Below are 22,265 nucleotides of genomic sequence, written 5' to 3' on the forward strand. Positions count from 1 at the left end.
CCGAAAGACCTCTTGCAGTGTGTTCTTGCCAACTTTGTCAGGACTAGAAGGGAGTAAGTTTCGATTCTTGCAAATGTTGCTATCATGTTGTGGGATTGCTTGGTAATGAATTGACCGAGTATCAATTTACTGTCCTTGTCTTTTCGCGTGTGAAAACGGTATTATTCATCTTTTCAAATTTAAGGAAACCAATTAAAATTTGCCACAGCCTCAAATTTCTGGGATGCAAAATTTTGTATGACCTTATATAAATATAAAGGAAAATGGTCAAAATCATAATTTGTATTTATTACCTTATAAATGAGATTCAGGGCTGCCAGCTAGCTATTGCATTGTAAGGTGTAAAAACTAGTTTGCCAGCTTGCCTTTATCCTAGCCATTTAAATGTGGTCGGAATCTGCTGGATACTTGAGACGTTACATGTAACGGCAGAAAATCTCGTAGCAGAGCCACATGTTTCAGCACACAATTTGAGGATTCACTTAGGAACATTATCAGATAGCCATCTGTCTCTCTCTCTCTCTCTCTCTCTCTCTCTCTCTCTCTCTATATATATATATATATATATATATATATATATGTGGTCAGGTCAAACCACCCTCTTCAAATCATCCGAGTGACCAACAGAGGTAGCAGCCTTTTCATGTCATCTATGGCGACACAGCGTCCTCACGCAGTCATCTTTCCCTACCCTGCTACTAGCCAAGTAATCCCGATGCTAAAGATGGCCAAGCTGCTCCATTCCAAGGGCTTCGTCATCACCTTCATCAACTCAGACTACAACCAGCAGCGTATACTGAACACCGAAGGAGACGATGCTCTCAAGGGATCAGACACCTTCCAATTCAAATCCATCCCTGATGGCCTCTCTGCATCTGAGCACGAGAGCCCCGAGTATTACTTTGAGTTAATGCCCTCGGTACAGAAGACTTGCCCTGCGCCGCTTGCCGATCTCCTGGCACTGCTCCGTGACTCCTCAGGCGGCGACGGCGTGCCACCTGTCACCTGCGTGATATATAACTTCTTGACGCCCTTCGCGTTGGATGTTGCTGAGAATCTGGGAGTCCCCTCATGGGTGTTTTGTTCTGCATCTGCTTCCTACTTCAATGGCTGTCTTCACTTAGATGAGCTCATGCAAAGAGGATACATTCCACTCAAAGGTACGTGCCTTCTGCTCCCATTGCTTTAATTCTTCCTTGTTGGTTAATAGAAACATTAGGCAACATCAAAGATTTTAGAAAGGAAAAAAGAATCCGTGGATTTTGAGGCGCTCTCTTCTTTCAATTCTTTTTTTTTTTTTTGAAAAAAAAAATCATTCCTTAATTCTTCTAGATCTCCTCTTTTGCAGATGAGAGTTGCTTAACGAATGGCTATCTTGACACCCTTGTGGACTTTATCCCGGGGATGAAAGGCATCCCACTCAGATACCTTTCTTCTTTTGTCAGAACAACTGATCCCGATGATCTCTTAGTAAACGGCGAACTGAAGTCAGTCCAGAAAGCTACGTGTGCTCGTGGGTTGATCTTGAATACCTTTGATCACCTTGAGAATGAGGTCATGGATCCTCTTAAAGAAGTGGTCCCAAGATTGTACAATGTAGGCCCTCTGGGAATGCTACTGAGCCAAATGGAAGAAGATAATATGAAGGAAACGTCCTTAAATATGTTCAAAGAAGATCCTGATTCCGTTCAATGGCTAAATACTCAAAGAGATGCTTCTGTCATCTACGTAAGCTTTGGAAGCATCATAGCCATCACAGACCAGGAGCTGATAGAGTTTGCTTGGGGGCTTGCAGAAAGCAACCACCCTTTTTTATGGATCATTAGACCAGGTTTAGTCCATGGTGGGATGTCAGCGTTGCCTGATGGATTCATTAAAGCTACAAAGGATAGAAGCTTCTTAGCTGGTTGGTGCCCACAAGAAGAGGTGCTCTCTCACCCCTCGGTCGGTGCCTTCGTGACGCACAACGGCTGGAACTCGATGGTGGAGGCCATTGGCGGCGGCGTGCCTATGATCTGCTGGCCAAGACTTGCAGATGAATTCTCAAACTGCTACTATGCTTGTCAGAAATGGGGAATAGGTGTAGAGATGGAGGAAAACGTTAAGAGGGAGCAAGTTAGAGAGCTGATCAAGGTAGTAATGGAAGGAGAGAGTGGGGAGAAGATGAGGGAGAATGCCAAGAAATGGAAAAGGATGGCAGAAGCAGCTACAATGCCTGGTGGATCTTCATATGCAAACCTGGAGGGATTGATCAAGGACTTAATTTCTGATGGATTATAACATCTCAGATCAACATCACTGATGGTTAAACTTTAGTATCAATTTATATATATTGAACTTAGATGTCATCTGGGAACCATTGAACGAATGATATGTGGTTGCTCTAATATCTATGCTTTATATGTACATCTTTTGTTTTAATTGCTCAATGAAACCTGAATCTCTAATTTTACTTGGGCATGCCCTGCTATATCTCGTTCACATATCTCACAACAAATAAGGATGTAAATGAGCCGAGCTAGGATTGAAATTAATTTTGAGCCGGACTTTGTCACGAAGCTTGAATTGAAATAATTTTAATTCAAGTTAATTTCAAGTTTATTTTAAACTCGAGCTGAGCTTGAGCTTAAATAAACTGCTCAATTAACAATTTCAAGTCTTATAAATTTAATTCATTTTTTAGCTTGAGCAAACTTGAATTGATTTAAGCTTGAATCAAACTTAAAATAAAATAAAATTAAATTATAAATATGTAAATATTATTAAAATATAAATTACAATCAATAAATATAATTGTGTTAGAAAATTACAAACAACAAAATATATATATATATATATATTTATTTATTTATTTATTTAAGCCGAGTCAGCTCGAAATCAAGTTTAATTGGCTCGAATTTAATTTTGAGCCTAACTTCAAGATCAAGCTCGGCTCAACCTATTTTCGAATTGAGCTTGATCGAATCGAGCTTGGGCCAACTCAATTATTTTGATAGCCCCAAGAACAAATATATTTCGCATCATAATAAGAAAAGATACGCAGTCTTTTATGGCCATCAAAGAAAGGAATTAGCTTATTTCTTCCATAAATTAATGGGCAAGATAAACTAATATATGGGCAAAATTTCAAGTAAGCCTACGGGCGAAAGGCCTAGATGGGAACTGACAAGCATTTATCTATGCACATATCAGCTTATCCATGAGACTCCACGGTTAGAAGAGGATATATATATATATATGAACTTGTAACTATGATGGTAATATATGCTACTGCATTATTTGTGCTAATTCAATCGTTTTTGCAAAGGAGCGAGCTCAAATAGCTGGCATCAATCATCCACACAATAACCATCATAAATTAAATAGCATAACGGATTACGACAGGATAAAGGAATATGAGATTAAAAGTTTAGCCATCGATAATCCTTTTGGGATACAATTTAGTTAGAGTATTAGTTAGTTGGCAAAGTTTAACGATCAAGGTAGACCCATTCAGGCAAGTTCTAAAGGTTACAGGCATTGCGAGACAAACTCCAGTCTTCGGCCAGGCTGGCTAAAGCCTCAGTCGCTGTCGTGGGTCCCACCACTCAATTCTCCAAATTCCAATCCCCCCCAGGCTGACATGGTACGTAGTTTTCTTAAGTACATACTACTCCAGTCTTTTCCTTTTAGAGTATGTCGTCAATTTTCAGCAGGTAAATTTAATGCGAAGAGTTGATATGAATAGCATGTTTTAATTTGTTTTATAGCCAAATATATCAATGAGACAATGAGTTGTTTTGGAGATTATAAAATACAGTAAACCTGAGCAAGTTACTACAATATTTGACGCTTGCAGGCTAGTTGACATGCGAAAGAACAAGGGGAGCTGAGCCAGGAAACAATCCCCTCAGTAGTGTTTGATTAGAGAAATATCACTAAAAGGGACCAACACGTGAAGTACAGTGAAACTATTTAACAGCAAATCCGTCCCCTCTAGGATGCCAAAGCCTCTCTAATCACTCTTTTTCGCCCCACGTCTTTCTCTCTCCCTCGACAGCCCTACTTCCTTCTCCCCAGACCCCCAGTCCCCACGTCTTGCTCATCTCCTTCCTCCGATCCGACCAATGAACTATTCTAACGTTACAACCATATATAACCACTCCGTGAATAGGCGCCATGATAGTCACTCCGCAATTGCTATACTTAAGAAAGCCGTATTTGTTAGCTTATTCGCCATATTGATTGTCTTTGTAACTCTCGTGTGCTGCCACGCCTCAGCCGAGCTCGCTCCCCAGCCCGCAGGCCAGCGCCAACCGAAGTTAGTCTTTGGATCATCATATTGGCTGACTAAATGCACTCTCTTTCCCCCTTCTTATCTTCGGAATTTTAATAATTTTCCCCAGACGAGGAACCAAATGCTCATTGTTTGATAATTATTTGACATTATTGCACCTATAAATTATGAATGCACAATTTCAACTTGAAGATTGTCACATGGCAGCAACTTGTTACAATAGAGGAATTGAGGAGATGCCTTACAGAAATGAAGATTTGGAATAACGGGGAAAAAATATTGTTGGGGGTCAATAATGCACATTTAAGGCACTTGTTATAAGATATCATCAAATTTAGTTGCATTGGACATGAATCTTTTTGCATGGTAAAGATCAGCTTAAGATCTTTAGCTCTAGTACCAATTATTGATGATCAATCTTCCAGCATGCTTGGAGGTCATCAAATACAATGATGATGATAGCCGAAGAAATTATATGTCTTCTTCAAGTTTCTGGACTCTCAACATTTGCTCCTGCTGAAGACGATGGCTGAGAAGGTTGTGACTCTGAAGCAATCATGACAATAGACAATCTTAATAATAAGAATGTATATATATATATAAAATAGAAAAGACATTAGGAAGTTACCTGTCGTAGTATTAAGTTGTTGTCTTGCATGTGGTGGAAGCCGGAGCTGGAAATTGGGAGGTAACGAATATGAGGGAGCAAAGGATCCCTCCATCTGGGCCGTCGGATATTGGATGTACGGTGGGCGCGGGCCCTGCTGTGGTGTTTGAGAAGTTGCCCTTGGATTAGGCACAGTGTACCCCATATGGGTGTAACTGTACGACGGAGGACCAACGGTCGACGATGATGCCGGTCCGTACATCTGGTGGTAGTACTGTGGAGTCATTTGAGGATTGTAAAATCCCTACATGACGATACGTATGTAGAAGAAGAAAATATTACACATACGACCATAATACTCTTGCATGCATCCATGCATAAACAAATAATTACACACAAATAGAACTCGACTTGTAAAGAATAATTCAGAATACATTAGCTAGCACTTACTTGTTGGTATCCATAATCAGGTGGGTAGGTCACATACCTGAAAAAGAAAAAAAGAAAAAGAAAATCAGAACAACCGAAGCATAAAAAATAAGATAAGAAGCTCATTTCAGTAAATGGGCAAGATAAAGTTAATAAAATAACAAAAAGTTCAAGTCAGCCCATGGGCTAGAGAGCCCTTGGAGTTGGGGCAAGTTAATGAGAGGCCCATATGGGAACTGACAAGTATTGGATTCATCTCATCCCAATGCAAGGCATAGTAGCAGGCATTAACTCCAAACCAAACGAGGGCTTCAGAATTGCGCAGGTGGAGAAGGGACCACTTTGAGTGTCCATTGTCGTGCTATTCCCTCCCACCCATCGATATCATGGGCCTTATCTGCGGCCCATTTAAATTTTGGGTGGACCCAGTAGATTGCAGCAAACACTAGTTAGCAGTTGAAAGGGGACCCACCCGTAATGAGTAGGGTAGATTACTGGAGGTGGAGGAGGCATTTGGGTTGGCAGTCTGCTATATGGTGGTCCCGTATGCTGTGGTGGGCCCTGGTAAAAGAGCCCAACTTGATTCCTCCCTGTACACATCAGCATATCCATGTCACTGCACGGCTATTGGAAGAGGAAAAAAAAGGAAACAAATATATATATATATATATATATATATATAAGTCAATCTGTTTGCAAAGGAACGAGCAAAACCATATAGCATGACAGATTTAGGGTATGGGGGAGGGAGGGTTTAAAGGAGTATATGAGGTTAAAAGTCTACTCATCTATAACACTACTATTGGGATGCAATTTAAGTTGGCAAAGTTTAGAGATGGAGGACATGAAGGCAGAGATCTAGGTAGGGTAGTATCGATCGTTTCACTCACAAAGGCGAATTCTAAAAGGGTTATAGGCATTGCGAGACAAACTCCAGTCTTAGGCCAGGCTGGCTAAAGCCTTTAGTGCTCCCCATCCCCATGTAGACCTGGTTCTCGTGTGCTGGCAAACAACGTCCCAGCAGCTGCCATGGGTCCCAACCGTGGGGTTGACATGGCACATAGTTTCCTTTTTAACTATGGGGCTTCCATATGAAGATCGTATCTAATGTCAAGTATCTCAATATAAAAGCCTTAGTTACGACAATAAATCGTTGCTATATAGTTGTTACACCTATGTATGTCATATTGTCCTCACCTCGTGGAGGAGAAGGCCGTGGTCTTCCCTGGGAAGCAATGTTGCAATTTGCTCGCCTGCCGTCGATCACAGGGTTGGGGTCCGCCACCGATCGCTTTGCCGAATCCGGTTCCTGAAAGGTCACCTGTTTGATCGTATTCCCATTTTTAGCCCTCTTCAATGTTATCCGGACTAGCGGATAATAGAATAATACATTCGCTCATATATACGTATCTCAATATATAAGAATAATAATTCCATAGAGAAAATGAATACAAGCTTTTGTTGTTGATCTTGTGTATATAATTAGTTGATTTCAAGGTTGCCTTTGCCAAGAAGACACGGCAAAATAATGCAAGGGATTTAATTTAAAAAGAGACAGAAGAGTACTACTACGTAGGTATTTAATTAAGTAATAGACTCCTTATAGTACTTTCCTGCTCATGGATCATGATCAAAGAAACAAAGAAAGATGAGAGGAGGGAAGAGAGAGCTCACAAAGCCATAGCCTTTGGATCTCCCGGTGGTCTTGTCGGTTATGATAACAGCCTCGAGGATCTCGCCGAACTGCTGGAAGTAGCGGCGTAGCTCTTCGGTCGGCGTCTCCCAAGCCAAGCCGCCGACGAACACCTTGGTTAGGGTTGTGTCGCCAAATCTCGATCGGAACTGCGTGGTGGAAGTAGAAGATGTGGAAGAAGAAGATGCCATAGGATAAGCACTACTTTTGCAGTACTTATCCGCTCTCTCTCTCACTCTCTCTCTTATTCCTTCTATCCAAGAACACAAAGGAAGAGCAAAAAGAAGTGGCCTGTCTTCGCTTTCGCAAAAGGAGATTGGATGGTTAATTTGATCTGATTTGGGTAGTTATAAATCTTGGTTTCTTCTCCTCTTCTTCTGGGTTTTCTTCTTTTCCTCCTCTTTGGTGGCCTCTTCTTCTTCCATGCCACTATAGATTATGATCTATAACTAATAGAGAGAGAGAGAGAGAGAGAGAGAGAGAGAGAGAGAGAGAGGGGCAGCTAAGAGGAAATAATAAGAAGAGAGGAGAAGGGAGATAAAAGAGAGAAATAGAGGTGGAATAGCGAGGCTGGCAGGGGATCCGACAGGTGCAAAGGGATTCCTCGCTGTATGAGAGGTTTGGATATCGAATGACAGCTGCATAAGCCTCTTTGGCGCTCTCTCTCTTTCTCTCTCTCTTTCTCTTCCCTCTCTCTCCTCTCAGTTCCCACTTGTTGTCTTCTGTCCTACCTGTCTCCCTCTTCTCTAACTCATTAATGTAAATATATCAAGTTACACAAATTTCTTTTTCATATGTACCACCTCTTTGTATCCTATACATGTGAATGACTAATTTATCTGTTGCACTATATTCTTATAGTGCCAATTTATGTCCAAAAGTCCACAATTCCCTTTCCAAGTTTTGTCATTTCATATTATTTTCACTTCAATTTAATTTACATTTGCAGTACTGATAAGGCCCAACACATTAATATCAATTAAGTAGATGAAAGTTTTATAGTTTAGTTGATAAATCAACCTGGCAGTACTCTTATACCTCGCTATTTTTTATAACTTAAGCTAGCTGATAGTTAACGATTAATACTTTTTTATATTTTTAACAATACAAAATAGTACTCCTCCATTAATATCACTGCTCAGTTGGAAAACATGTTCACATCTTATCTTTTCGGCCAAACAGCAGGATGGGCCCCATTTGGCGTGTCAGCCATTACAATATTTACAATTGGTTAAGCTAATCGGTCATAGTGACATGCCCATTAAATCTCTTTGTAATTAAGTACTATGTATCTTTTCTAGCAAGCAACTGCCTGTGACAAGATCAAGGGGCCCTTGAAATTAATTAAGCATATCCGTATTTATGTAACTGTGGGTCTTATGCCATGGTAACACTGTCACTAATTGGATATAATAATTCAGATGCTTAGCAAATGATGGTCAAATTCCATGTTAATGGTACTAAGTAACCAAATTAATATTAATCTCAATGGAACTCGATTTTAAAATATACGTATTAATGGAGATGAAGTGCATGCACAAATGACGAACCTTTTCAACGTTTCTGAACACTAGAAATTAAGCATGATTTCCTGTTGGGTGTGTGTGTGTGCGTGTGCTTTCCTAATTAATTAGCACCATACAAATATGAAGCCGAAATATTTGAAACATATCTTTGCTAATAACTTTCGTGCACACAATATATTCTTGGATGTACCAATGGATAAAGACCTCTTGGCTTTTTCCTTTGTAAATAACCATTAAGATATCAACATTAGAGACATTGGTTTGGTTGTGCCCACAAATCACAGTAATGCAACTAAATGATCATTTCAGATATGTGGAAATGTATTACTAGTTCCCTAGCTAATCCACTATGTAACTACACTGCCATCGTGTCCTAATGCCACGCGTGAGTTTCGTGAAAGTAACGGCTAAAGATCACATATATTTCCTGGGCATAGTAATTAACATGCATAATGTCAAGAGGCAAGGAAAGTTTAGGCAAAAAGAAAAGAATAAAACTAACCAACATTCTCTATACGCCATCATCATCAACTTTTAGAGAAAGAGAAATCGGTTGGCTCACAGCTATGCTGATAAGTTTGGAGAACATATATAAAAGAATAAACCTGTCAACGCTCTCAATCATCTTAAGCTTTATATTAGAGAAAGAGAGATCTGTTGGCTCACAGCTATATCAATCAGTTCTCTATCATTGCAACTTTCGTGGTCTTTTATGGTCGAGCAGTAATCCATCATCACTTGTTTTATAAGCACGGCCTAATTCCTCTAATTCATGGTAGAATATTGCCAGGTGTTAGTCCTTGATGAAAGATTATTCATAGGTTATCAAGTGAATGGCCTATAGGCACTATAATATCAAATACATTTTTATTCTATTTCTTTTTAATTCTAATCATGTACCTTACAACATGTTAATTGGGCATACGATTGATCGTGCTGCCATCTAATTAACTTCTAATATATAGTTAACACTAAGCTTCTTCTTGTGCCAGCGTTAAGGACGTGGAGACAGCTATAGATGAAACATTTGGACCCTAGAGAAAGAAAGAGTCCACGTAATGTGCTGCATGCCTCTCACCACGATGCGATGTTATGGACTCTGAAAGAAATATACAATACGTTAACCGCTTTCGTTCTCTTTACAGCTAGGATAAGTCTCACCGTTGACCGTACCATTAGCCGGGAGTTGGTAACAGTAGATTCGAAGCCCTTCTTTGATCGGTAAATAATAAATATTGAATACTATTTATTAGTCCAAAAAACTAATATGCATGCCTGATGCCCTCAACTGAGATTCCCAACGTAATTAGGAAACTGGAGATCGAAGAATAGTTACTCGATCATGGCGGTGAGCTAGCTTGAGGGACATGCATAACTTGGTAAACATATATAGTAGAGCAAATTTTCTTGTGGTGGATCTTAAAAGCAATTTCTTAATTGGTTAAGAGTACGTAATTAGGTTAGGTGGATAATATTGAGTCAACCCTTCTCAAATTTGATTTATAGAGAGTTCAAATGGACTTGAGCATATTTCAAATATTTCTCCATAAACTCTCCACTGAGTCCGGGTTTTCTGGGGAGTAAATGCTTTTAGTTTGCTTCGGCAGATAGGTAGATATAGTTCCGTAGATTGTTTCTGCATTAATACTAGGTGTTGAATTGCTACTAGGATTAGGATTTGGCTCAGTCCAAATACAGCGTAAAATTGTGGGTTAATACATCGAATTTGTTTTAAAACGTCGAGAAGTATCAAAGTGCTAAATTGTGCGGATGGAGATAAAAAAAAATTTCGCCACTGTCGCCGTATCAACTGTACAATTAGAGGTCTGGAATGGACGTGATTGTTTTTTTTTTCTTTTTCTTTTTCTTTTTCTCAGCTTGAATATATCTACTTGGCCTCTCTTCAAAGTTGTCGTTATCTATTTTTATCCCCTCTCCGCTCCCTTAGTCGTTCAAATTGGCTTTTAGATGGAGGGGACAGGCTTCGCTCAATCTAGGTGGTCTCCCCGCTTTCTCTAATGTTTTGTCAACGAAGGTCTAAACCGTTGCCTTCCCCTTCTCTGTCATTCGCTGGCGGTCGAATCAATTTTCCCATTATTTATTTTTCAGACACGCCTCATATCTAGTCTGCCAGTTCCTCTCTTTGAAGATTATCTATGTTTTATCTCCTATTTCTTCTCTACCATGCATGCTAGAGTGGTGGAAATGCAGAGTTATGCGTATTAGAGATATATTAGTAAAGATGGCGATGGAGCTACTAGTCATTAGAGCGTTTCGTAAGCTGTAACTCATTGTATCGCGGATGAATTGTTTGTTGGTTAAGGGCTTTATTGTCTGGAGTGCGGTGCGACTAGGCAAGATATAATTGGGTAGGTATTTGGATTCCCATCAGTTTACCTGGCCGTGTGACAGCACAAGCTGTCAACCTGCGGTTCTCACGTGCGCATGTGCATGCGCGATCACCACGTCGCCCAATCCAGCTCTAATCCCTCGCACGCAATAATACGCGCAGCTGGGCCCCACGAAGACGTGGCAGATGGTGATAGGCGCGCTCGAGGTGCCCCATTTTTTTGGGCTGTGGGCCTTAAGGCATGGGCTACCTCATCGCTTTCGAAGGTCCCCACACGGCCACACCCCGTGGAAAAGATTCCACCTGTCATCCCAAATCTTTCTAAGCTTTTTTTAATTTTTAATTTTTAATTTCTTTTAGTGTGAGCTCTGTAGTACACTTTTGTGTTGTGTGATATCCTAACTTTTCGAACGAGAATAGTTGCAATAAATTTATTTATTTATTACATCATATTTAGCCTTGCTCTTTGTTGGGCTGGAGGCTGGAGGCTGGAGCAGTGAGGTAGGTAGGTGGGTCACGGTGGCTCTTTTATCGCAAACGGGATTGGGTTCGCTTTGAACCTAACCAAATACGATATGTTTGGGTTCCTAAAGCCACTTTAGAAAGCTGAAAGCAACAAAGACTTTTTCGGGGGGAAGAAAACAAGCAAGACAATTGAATTGTTTAGTACGACCGAAGCCCTTGTCCAATTTGAAAACCAGTTAACGCTACTCACGGGACAACAATGACAAAAGAAGGGGTTAGAGGTAGACGCAAATACCGAAGAAGTAGCTGGGGCGAATTCTAAAACTCCTCGTGTCCGGATCTCCTTAAAGTTCGACTCAATAAAATTAGAGCTTGTAAGCCCAATTCATATATATATATATATATTAGATTTAAATTTCTTAAATTCAGTGCAATTGCTTAACCTCTCTACCTTCTTTTACGAAAACACCCAACAAATCTAGAGGGTATTTGTAAGTTTGGAAAGTGGCTCATTTACTTTTTAAAATTTATTTGTAATAATATTTTAAATTAATTGAAACTTACCCATCCATTAGGCTAGCTTGTCCATATAGGCATAAACATATGGGATTATAAAACTTGAACCTGGGACTGGGTTGCGCTGCCCCTTGTCCAGCTGTGAGCTTGTTTCGACTTGGAGGATGAGCATCCATAGAAATAGAATTAGAGTTCAAATATTGCTTAAACTTGTAACAGGCCCAATTATTTCTTTAGATATGGATCAGGCCCAAATACTGGCAATCTTCAAATCAGGCCCAGTTCCTCCTTCCAGCATATAGGTAGGATCAATCTTTTAGAGGCCCAAAACATGCATACTGTGTACTTTACTTTATGTCTAATAGAACACGAAAATGAAGAAATAATTATGTAGGAGCTTGTAACTTTGATTTGGCCTTGGGAGTGGTTATTATATTGTTACTAAGTTGAATAAACTCAGGAAATTACGAGTATTTATTACTAAGGTTCGCGAGAGGATATAACCATTCCTTAAATACGTAAATTACTCTACTTTAACATCGCTAAAAATAAAATAAAAAACCTTTCACGTCTTGCAAATATCAAAGTAATAAAGGGACTATATAACTTTCTGACTATAATACCAACATGTGGTCTCATGCCAATGACAAGATAGAGAACAAGGTAAATTTAATTTTCTGAAAAGTTTACTCGTTTTGACTGAGGTGACCCCCTCCCTATTTGTACGTGACCTCGAAATCCAATAAAAGATAGAAGCAGGCCAAGCAAATGGTTAATAATGGGAGTCTTAGCCTATCCGACTCTAATTGTGAGACGTCCCACCCGTTTCAACTCATGCATCCACTAAGTTACAATTTGGTATTGGACCAACCAAATGATTAAGACTTATTTAAGACCCACCAATTAGTGGCTTTCCTTTTCTATGGACATTGGATTTGTTAATAAGATGATAAATGATCCATATGCATGAATTACGGTAAAAGATATTTCGATGCGTTGACCTATATACCCATTGGTTTATATTGGATAATGTGTATATGTATATATATATCCATCAAATTCACGTAACCATGCATGCACAGCTAGACTAATAATTTATAACTCTCGTCCTAATGGCGATCTACCCGATGTTGAAGTTGACCAAGATGTCAAAACACCAACTGTAACAGCATGTTCCCATGGCTTCTTTTCTAAGTAGTCAACCGTTAATTATCTCGATAGTTAATACTTGGCCAAACCAAAGTTCCAAACGACACCCAATGACCCATGATGATGTCGCATTATTATCCATGTAATCTTCTTACCTATTTATTCATGATACCCAGGAATAAGAGAACATACCCAGCTGCTGGTAATAACGATGTCACGTTGAATATAGTAGTACAGCATTAACCTAGCTAGGTTTCTATTAAATGCCATAAAGATTCAGCTGTCGGTGGGCCTTATTAAATAGGTGCTCTCTCTCTCTCTCTCTCTCTCTCTCTCTCTCTCTCTCTCTCTCTCTATATATATATATATATAACTACATCACATATTCACATGGTGTTTGTATGCATGGGAAAAAGGGAATTGAGATAATTCCTATCTACTCTCATTGCCCATTTGTATGTTCCTTGTTTGATTAATAGGTTGAGATGTCTTCATCGCCTTTTGGATCATGGGATGTGGTCAAGTTCCAGAGAATTATAGACTACTCATAGATAACAAGACCTGCTCCATTATTAAAGCTTGTGTGAACTAGATAGCTCAAGTGTTGACTTTCGAATGCCGACCCTTTCAAATCTCTAACTCTGATAATTCTATCAATCTCTGTATCACAATACCAAGATCTTCAGTTTTAATCCGTTCAAAATAAGAGAGTGTTCGAATATATAACAATAGGGTAAACTATAGTCTTTCTCTTTGTCATTTGGCTTTATTTTAACTTATCCATATATATTTTAAATTTAAGCACTTAATTTAATTTGATAATGATAGAATAGTTTAATTATTTAGAAACTTAAATATGCTAGAAGTATCAGCACAAAGTTAGTAGTCGGTAGTCATATATCCACCATCTTAGTAATTAATCTTACATGCCACCCCCAGTTAGCTGGAATCCATGCTACCCAAATTGCATTGGACCCCATATGGACATACACATGCCAAATTTTTTATTATTATTACCCACCGAGATTATTCCACGTAATAGTACTGGTGATCGTGATTTGCGACAAATTACAGTAGAAATCTACATAGAATCTATCCCATATCTTTCCCATCAACAGTTTTATATCCATTTACGTGACATGCAATTCCTTGTCCGCTTGGCAGATGTCCAAACTCTAAGCATCCATAGTCGACGGGGCTCTGTGTACGGTTAATTAGCACTTTGCGCAGCAAACTATGAACTATTTTGCATGCCAGTGAACAGTATAATCTCTCTCTTCCTCTCTATTAAAAAAAAAAAGAAGAAAAAAATTATAATGACTAATGACCGTCTAATGCAAATGATGGATGGTCGAGGGCTGGTGTGAGAACTAAGGACGTAATTGTGATTCACATCATTTCGTAAATAAAACTCTCATTTGACCCTCTCTTTTGTCTCTTCCATCCTACTTCCTTAGAGATGTGAGAGAGCGGTCCATCTACATTATAGACAAAGGTTTTAGATCCCCTTCTAAGTCCAAGTCACCGTTACTTTTCCCAAATGTCTGCATTGAGTTGATTTTGACCATTGACGTTTACTTACTAATACCTTTCAGAAAAATTCAACCTCCAGTCTTCCACTAGTATATTTTAAACGTCACTAATGGTTTATTCTAAATCGTGCAAGTTAATTTATTCGCCAAAGATTGCATCAATCTTTTGCCGTTCACTTAATTCACTACACTATGGAAATTATTATACATGCAGCTCTATCTCGTACTGATTTATAACTACTGCATTTCCGATATATAATGGAGTACTATATCAATCATCTTGCTTCACATCCCATCCAGCTGGTACAATATAATTAGCTTCACCTCCTAACTATACGTATATATAACAAAAATTAAATTATTAAAAGTAATTCTGAAAGAGATCCAACTTAATAGTCCCTTGGTTTATATATTTTATTTTAATTTTTTTCATATGTATACCCTTCAAAAATTGTTATTTTCTTATATACTTTTCCAAAATTTGTATATGCTTGCATACTCTTCCAAACCTAATATTTTGTTTTTGTATGGACACATTTTTAGTGAACATGAATAACTACATACTTCAAAATTTAACTGACAAAAAAGAGATAAAAATATTTTTAATTAAGAGTAATGTATGTAAAATATTATAAAGATGTTTTTATCTATTTATTATGGGATAATTTATTTTTCACGGGCGAACTTTCTTTCTTTTATACATGTGATCTTGTGAACTTTTTTTTGGTCATAATAATTTTTAAAATTTTTTTTAGTACACAATGATCCCATAATGAAAAAGTTAAAGTAAGATATTTCTCGCATGGTTATTATATACTAAAAAAGAAAATTAGAGAATTATTGTGAAAAATATGATAGTTCAAGGGTGAAAGAAAAAATTTATCCCCTTTATTATTTAAGTGGATTAAAATTTAGCTGTTAATTTAATTTTACTAGGTACTCATATAAAAAAATATTTTTAAGAGTATTTATATAACAATTGAGTGATTCATGACTTGGGACTTTCGGAGAGACATACACATAAATGACTAAATGAGAGATTTTAGAGGGTAATCTATACCGGTGGGTCACCAGCTCAGCTGTCTACTTCTCCTTCAATTCGGCCTAAATTGACGGTGGAATTAACTAATTTTAGCCTCCTCTCTCTCTATCTGCAACACCAGGAGAAACAAAAATATGATTCCATAGCTTCCATAGTAATATACTATTTCCTTATATTAACAACATTAAGTGTGACAATAATCTACCAGACCTCTAACTAAAGTATATTAGAAATGGCATTTTTTTTTCACGTAGCAAGGTGACTGCTACCTAAAAAAGCGTTAAAGTAGTTCCGTAGATCTGCACTACTTGAGACTTGGGAGCTGGCAATTCTTTATAGAGTTCGTATTATCAAATATTACTTGATTACAGTGGGGAATTAACGCTATTGTCAATATATCCACACACACAAAAAAATAGTGCTTTTATTGTTGCGACGCGGATTCCATTGGGTAATGGAGGAAAGGCTCGTGACGGTGTGAGTGGGTGAGAGAGAGTGGAAGCGAGTGAGGAGAACCGCGTATTCGATCTCTTCTGTCTTCTTCTTCTAATCTATTCCACGATTTGTTTGGAGAGGCACTGGGAGAAAGAGGAGAGGAAGAGGAAAGTGGAGGAGCAATTTGAGATAAAAATAGTGGAAAGATTTCTTCTTGTGCTGCCAAAAATGTTCCTCCCGGGAGAGCTCCTGAGATCTCGATTCTAGGAAATCTCGGATTTTTCCGGTAATTCGTCTCGCCTTCATCATAACCCATCTGTAGTTTCTCTTGTTTTGGTCTCTTCTTCGTCTAGATCTCTATAGAGTATTGGCTATTAGCATTGCTGCGTGCTTTACTGAACTGGGGGTGAGGTGTTCCCATTAGAAAAGGCTCTCCTTTTGCCCCTTCCTTTTACGATGTGGTCATGGGGTAGATGGGGCCATTCACGCGCCATTAATTCTTCTGGGTCTGCATGAGTCGCCCACCTTTGTCACCTCCTCCTCTTACCAGAGTACCATTTTGAACAAATCCCCTTGTTCTGCTGTTAGAAAGGAAGCAATGGCCTTTCTCTGATCTTTTTGTGTTTGTTTGAGGAATTCTTGATTTGGGTTGTAACTGAATTCCCATTGGAGCAGGCAGGAAGGAAGTCAATGTCAAGACCACTCTATCGCGGGCTCTCCGGCGGAGGGAGATCCAGCTGCGGAGGTGGCGGGCGTGATCCATTTGATCAAAACTATCAGGCCAAGGATTTCTCCGAGAATGGAAACGGGCATGAGCCCACAAACCTTGGTGGAATCACGAGAGGCCGGAAGAGCCTGACATTCTTCCTCCTCAAGTTGAGCCTAGCTGCAGTCACTGTTCTTGCTCTCGTTGGCTCGCTTTATTGGGCCATCTCCATCTCTACCTCCTCCCGCAACAACATCTACCATGGCTACCGGCGGCTCCAGGAGCAGCTCGTTGAGGATCTCTCAGATATTGGGGAGCTCTCACTTGGTATTGCGAAGTCGAAGGAGCTAGATTTCTGCCCTCTGCAGTATGAGCATTATGTCCCATGTTACTACAATGTCTCGGAGAGTCCGGACATAGTAGATCTGGAAGCCACAGCTGTGTACGAGCGCCAATGCATTCGCGATCCTGCAAATGCTTGCTTGATTCTGCCACCAAGAAATTACAGAATTCCACTTAGGTGGCCGAGTGGGAGAGACTTCATCTGGAAGGATAATGTGAAGATCACTGCCCAAGAGTTCTCCTCTGGGAGCTTAACCAAAAGGTAGGATGAATTTTGTTATGCTGTTGGAATATAACTGTGTTTTGGCTGACAGGTTTCTTGTTGGGTGTTGGTTTGTAGGATGATGGTAGAAGAAGAGCAGATCTCTTTCCGCTCTGACTCTCTTATGGTTGATGGAGTAGAAGATTATTCACATCAGATAGCAGAGATGATTGGGCTAAGGAATGAGTCTAATTTCAATGAGGCTGGTGTGAGTGAATTTTTGCTTACTGTACCAAGTCTGTTTTTCACCGATAAGTACAAGAGAACACTATGGAAACACTATAGATGCTTTATTTAAAAGAATCGCATATGCTTGGTTTAGTGCCCCAGAGTACAATAACGTATATGTAATGCTTTTGTTAAACATGCTATAGCACACCTTGTAATGCTGCCATTGAGGTAGAAAACAAAGTCAGTCTGGGATGTTATTTTGAATCAAATTAAACTGAGAATAATGTCATTTTGTCTTTCATCTTGCTGATATATTATCTACTTCACACAGTGACCAGAAAATCATTAAGAGCCATCAAATATTCCATATTTTCTATTGAAAAATTGTGATACTTAAGCTTAAAAAGAGGATTTTAAACTTTGGGATATGAGGAAACTCCGACTGACATCTTATTTATGAATTGTGAATAGTTTCCAGTTTTACATTGTAATGTGAAGTGTAGTGGTAATTCTGTTTATGGTAGAAACTTTTCACATATTTTGCAACTCTATCTGCTTCATTATAATTAATGCATCAGTAATTGGTGTATTGTTACAGGTAAGAACTGTCTTGGATATAGGATGTGGGTTTGGTAGCTTTGGAGCACATCTTTTCTCAAAACAACTATTAACCATGTGCATTGCAAATTATGAGGCCTCGGGTAGTCAAGTTCAACTCACCCTAGAGAGAGGAATTCCTGCCATGATTGGTTCATTTGCATCAAAACAGCTCCCATATCCATATCTATCCTTTGATATGCTGCATTGTGCTAGATGTGGGGTTGAGTGGGAAAAGAACGGTATGTGCTGATCAAAACTGTTTAAATTCAGAAATGCCATGATTTTATGTTTCCCTTTTATTTTCTCAGTCCACTTTTTTCTCATTTTCGCTCTACCATTTTGATTCAGCCATCTTTTAGAAGTCTATTTGATAATAGCATGTCAGTACATGCTCGTTCAAACAAACCACCAAAAAAGAATAGAAAAGAAAAGAAAAGAAGAAGAAAAAGAAAATCTGATTACAATCTACAACTTGTTCAAGTTTGTAGGCTAATATTCTTCTTTAAATGCGTAAGGAGTGAAGGCACTGTGGCAGATGTAAAAATCTTCTGCATATCAGTAGCAATGGAGCATGTTTCCTGACTTCCTCCGCAAGTTGCTTCAAACTTTTGGCAAGAGAACCTTGGACTTGGAAAGTGCCTTGATACACAGAGATATTTTAACTAAGGGTCTGTCCTCACTTACACTCAAGAAAAAGAGGTAGTATAATGTATACACATATACATATATGTATATATGGAAGTGATATTTCAGATTCAATAGATTTGGGATTCATTATTAAAGAAGGGAAAACAGTACTGGACAAGGAATGGAGAAAATAGATGGTCAGGTGATGGTGTATTTTCTGTGAAGTAAGAACTACCAGAATCCTATTGCATCAAATGACTTCATATTTCTGCCATTGCATTATTAAACTAGTGGACAATTCTTATACTACACTTTAGATTGCCACAATCTCTTCTATCAAAGGAAGCCAGTGGGATGCATGTAAATTATTATTACAAAATACAAACTGGGTAGCTAACTAGATTTTAGTTTCCTTATTGCTACTTCACTGTTGCAGATGGTTTGTTATTGGTTGAAGTTGACAGACTTTTGAGACCTGGTGGTTACTTCGTCTGGACTTCACTTATGAATAGTCATAGGTTTTTGCGTGACAAAGAGAACCAGAAGAAGTGGACAATCATTCATGATTTCGCGGAAAATCTTTGTTGGGATATGTTGTCACAACAAGATGAAACAATTGTCTGGAGAAAGACTAGTAAAAGGAAATGTTACAGTTCTCGGTAAGCAGACCAGCCAATATTCTATTAGTGATAGCTCACGATTGTGCTGTGGTCATAAATATGAATTAAATGGTATTATTAAATGAATCTTCGTGATTACATTGGTACAGGAAAGCTGGGCCTGCAGTCTGTGGTAGAAGCCATGATATTGAATCTCCATACTACCAACCACTAAATCCTTGCATAGCAGGAACTAGAAGTCAGCGCTGGATTCCCATTGAATATCATCCACCCTGGCCTTCTCGGGCTAGATTGAACACAACTGAACTTGATATGCACGGTAACATGCATGATCCATGATCAACATTTCCATGCAATGAAGAACTTTCCTATTTTAAGCCTATATATGTGGTCACTAGCGTTTAACACTATTCAATATGATGCCATAATTTGTACTCACATGCTTCTTTAATTTCTACTGATCTACACTTCTCTTTCTCAGGTGTGCACCCAGAGGACTTTGCTGAGGATGCTGCAAACTGGAACTCAGCGGTTCGGAATTATTGGTCTCTTCTTTCACCACTTATATTCTCAGATCACCCAAAGAGACCTGGTGATGAGGATCCTCAACCTCCATTTAACATGCTAAGAAATGTGCTAGACATGAATGCTCATTTTGGTGGATTTAATGCTGCTTTACTGGATGCTGGAAAATCTGTGTGGGTGATGAATGTTGTGCCTACAAGTGGTCCTAACTATCTTCCTCTAATTTTTGATCGGGGTTTTGTTGGTGTTCAGCATGATTGGTATGTGCACCATTTCTTTTCGGGACTTACCAAAGGTTAATTGCTAGAATAGGTTTTATAAAATAATACTATGACATATTTCTCATTTTCTTGTTGTTTTGAGACTACTATTGATAGATCAACTATATGATTTCTTTATGGTTAAATCTGAATCTTCTAATTACTTCCTTGTTTAAAGAGAACTTATTTGTTCAAGTGAAATATATTTATTAGGTGTGAAGCATTTCCAACATATCCAAGAACTTACGATATGGTGCACGCAGAAGGGTTGCTTTCACTTGAGAGACATCGGAAAAATAGATGTTCCACTATTGAAATGTTCTTAGAAGTTGATCGTATTCTACGACCTGAGGTATGGCAGAATTTATTCTTATCTGAACTTTGTCTAGGAGGTAGTTGGATGATCAGTCATCTGTAACTTCGTATGTCACACCACAGTCCAGAAATTCCAAAAATATGTTCTAAATACTGGCATTTCAACTGGGAGTCTGAAGCCATTGTTAATTAATTCTCTAAGAAAGAAAGAAAAAATTAGGGAACTATATCCTATTAAATAGATAGTCCTTTTTTCCCCAAATATTAGACTGAGGCATAAAAGCTGAGTAAAAATAGTGTGAAATCGCAGAAGAGAATGATAGTAGCTTGACAACTGGTTAGGACTTTTATTTGGACCACTATAGAAAGAAGAGATGATTGTAACTGGAAAATTATGGTTAGCACTGATGGGATTGGATAAAACTGTATACAATGGATACCTTCAGACCCAGTGGAGAGCAAATAAAGCAGAGATTACAGGAACTCTAGCCAAAGAATAACTTCCATTCAGCATATGCCATTTAATTCACAGAAAAGTCTTTTATGTTAATTTTCTTGTTCGTTGGGGAAATGTATTTATAGCTACGAATGGATCTTTAAGAGGAACAATCTTTTTTCCTCTGCTAATTTCTATTCATTCTCATTATAACAATTACCCTTTCACATTTCATTTCACTATGGAGGAGAATGTGATGCTTACATGTGATTGAATGAAATTTCATTCCTTACACATTAAAATGATTGTTTGAGAAGGTCTGGATCATGAAGTACTTATTTTTGTCTTTTGAAGAATGTACTGTATTCTTGTTTTCAACATGCGCAATATGTTCTTCTGTAAAGGGAACAATTTTTAAATGTTTTGACATATCATTCTTCTTGAGAAGCTCTCTTTTAAGATTTCATTTTGTTGCTGGCACACATGCAGGGCTGGGTAATACTTCGCGATACTGCTTCTCTTATTGAAGCTGCCAGATCAGTGACTACACAGCTGAAATGGGATGCTCGGGTGGTGAGCATTGATAGCAACAACAATGAGAAGCTCCTAGTCTGTCAGAAACCATTTTTCAGGAAGCAGCTATGATTGATACCATGAATTATAGTCGACACAGGTTATGATATTTGTTATTTTTCCTCAGCGGTGGTTACCATAAAATTTCCATCTTTGGAATGGTGGAGCAGGAACTTTGAATACAGAAGTTGATGAATCAATTCTTCAGCAACATAATCATGTACTCATGGAACCGCAAGGTCTCCATGGGGTTATGTAATTAGGCAAATGCAAGTTGGGAATCAGAAAGCATAGGGTACTCTTTCAAAGTTTTTCTGGTTAAAATTCAGGCGAGGGATACTAAGAAGCCATGAAAGTATTTAAGTTTGTGAGGAAGAACACAGAATAAACGATGATGCTGCAGAATATATGAATGAAGGCCTATAGGTTATGTGGGTATATTCTTTTGTTCAACACATTCTTCTATGTAGCAGCACTTGCTCTTTCTGTTTGTACATTTGGTCTATAATACTGCTCATCTCAAGTAGCTAATTATTTTAAGATGAACCATGAGCAGACCGACGGATTTTATAGATGATAATTTCTGTTACCAAAATTTGAGCCGATATTAGTGGCACAATAAGATGTCAGTAGCTCCCAGAAATATGCTAAGTAGAACCTGCACCATCTAATTCATTTGCATCACTGTCACATCTCCGCCATGCAATCTTATGTCTTGCAAATCCTCATGTTTCTTTGTTTAGTTCATCATTGGGAAGAGATTGCTCTACGCAATAGCAACTCCATCCCCTAATTGACTTCTTGATGA

General features: G+C 38.6%; 3 protein-coding genes across 3 annotated transcripts; 2 read left to right on the plus strand and 1 right to left on the minus strand.

Annotated features, from left to right (window-relative positions):
• The first annotated feature begins 124 nt into the window (after positions 1 to 124).
• Positions 125 to 2,452, plus strand: LOC140797086 (7-deoxyloganetin glucosyltransferase-like). The gene is made up of 2 exons (XM_073150375.1): positions 125 to 1,160; positions 1,349 to 2,452. The coding sequence occupies exons 1-2, from the start codon at positions 644 to 646 to the stop codon at positions 2,278 to 2,280; spliced, it is 1,449 nt and encodes a 482-aa protein (XP_073006476.1). The 5' UTR covers positions 125 to 643; the 3' UTR covers positions 2,281 to 2,452.
• A 1,989-nt stretch (positions 2,453 to 4,441) lies between these two features.
• On the minus strand, positions 4,442 to 7,745 carry LOC140780711 (uncharacterized). The gene is made up of 6 exons (XM_073126432.1): positions 6,987 to 7,745; positions 6,510 to 6,633; positions 5,785 to 5,902; positions 5,334 to 5,370; positions 4,905 to 5,187; positions 4,442 to 4,822 (listed from the first exon to the last, which is right to left on the minus strand). Exons 1-6 carry the CDS (start codon positions 7,194 to 7,196, stop codon positions 4,761 to 4,763), a joined length of 834 nt encoding a protein of 277 aa, XP_072982533.1. The 5' UTR covers positions 7,197 to 7,745; the 3' UTR covers positions 4,442 to 4,760.
• Positions 7,746 to 15,952: 8,207 nt separating this feature from the next.
• On the plus strand, positions 15,953 to 22,052 carry LOC140780354 (probable pectin methyltransferase QUA2). The gene is made up of 9 exons (XM_073125844.1): positions 15,953 to 16,306; positions 16,696 to 17,330; positions 17,409 to 17,538; positions 18,100 to 18,340; positions 19,165 to 19,387; positions 19,498 to 19,667; positions 19,830 to 20,133; positions 20,347 to 20,485; positions 21,374 to 22,052. Exons 2-9 carry the CDS (start codon positions 16,711 to 16,713, stop codon positions 21,527 to 21,529), a joined length of 1,983 nt encoding a protein of 660 aa, XP_072981945.1. The 5' UTR covers positions 15,953 to 16,306; positions 16,696 to 16,710; the 3' UTR covers positions 21,530 to 22,052.
• Positions 22,053 to 22,265: the final 213 nt, after the last annotated feature.

This window comes from Typha latifolia, chromosome 1 (genome assembly GCF_019914945.1).
Source record: "Typha latifolia isolate L0001 chromosome 1, TyphaL0001v2, whole genome shotgun sequence".
NCBI lineage: Eukaryota > Viridiplantae > Streptophyta > Magnoliopsida > Poales > Typhaceae > Typha > Typha latifolia.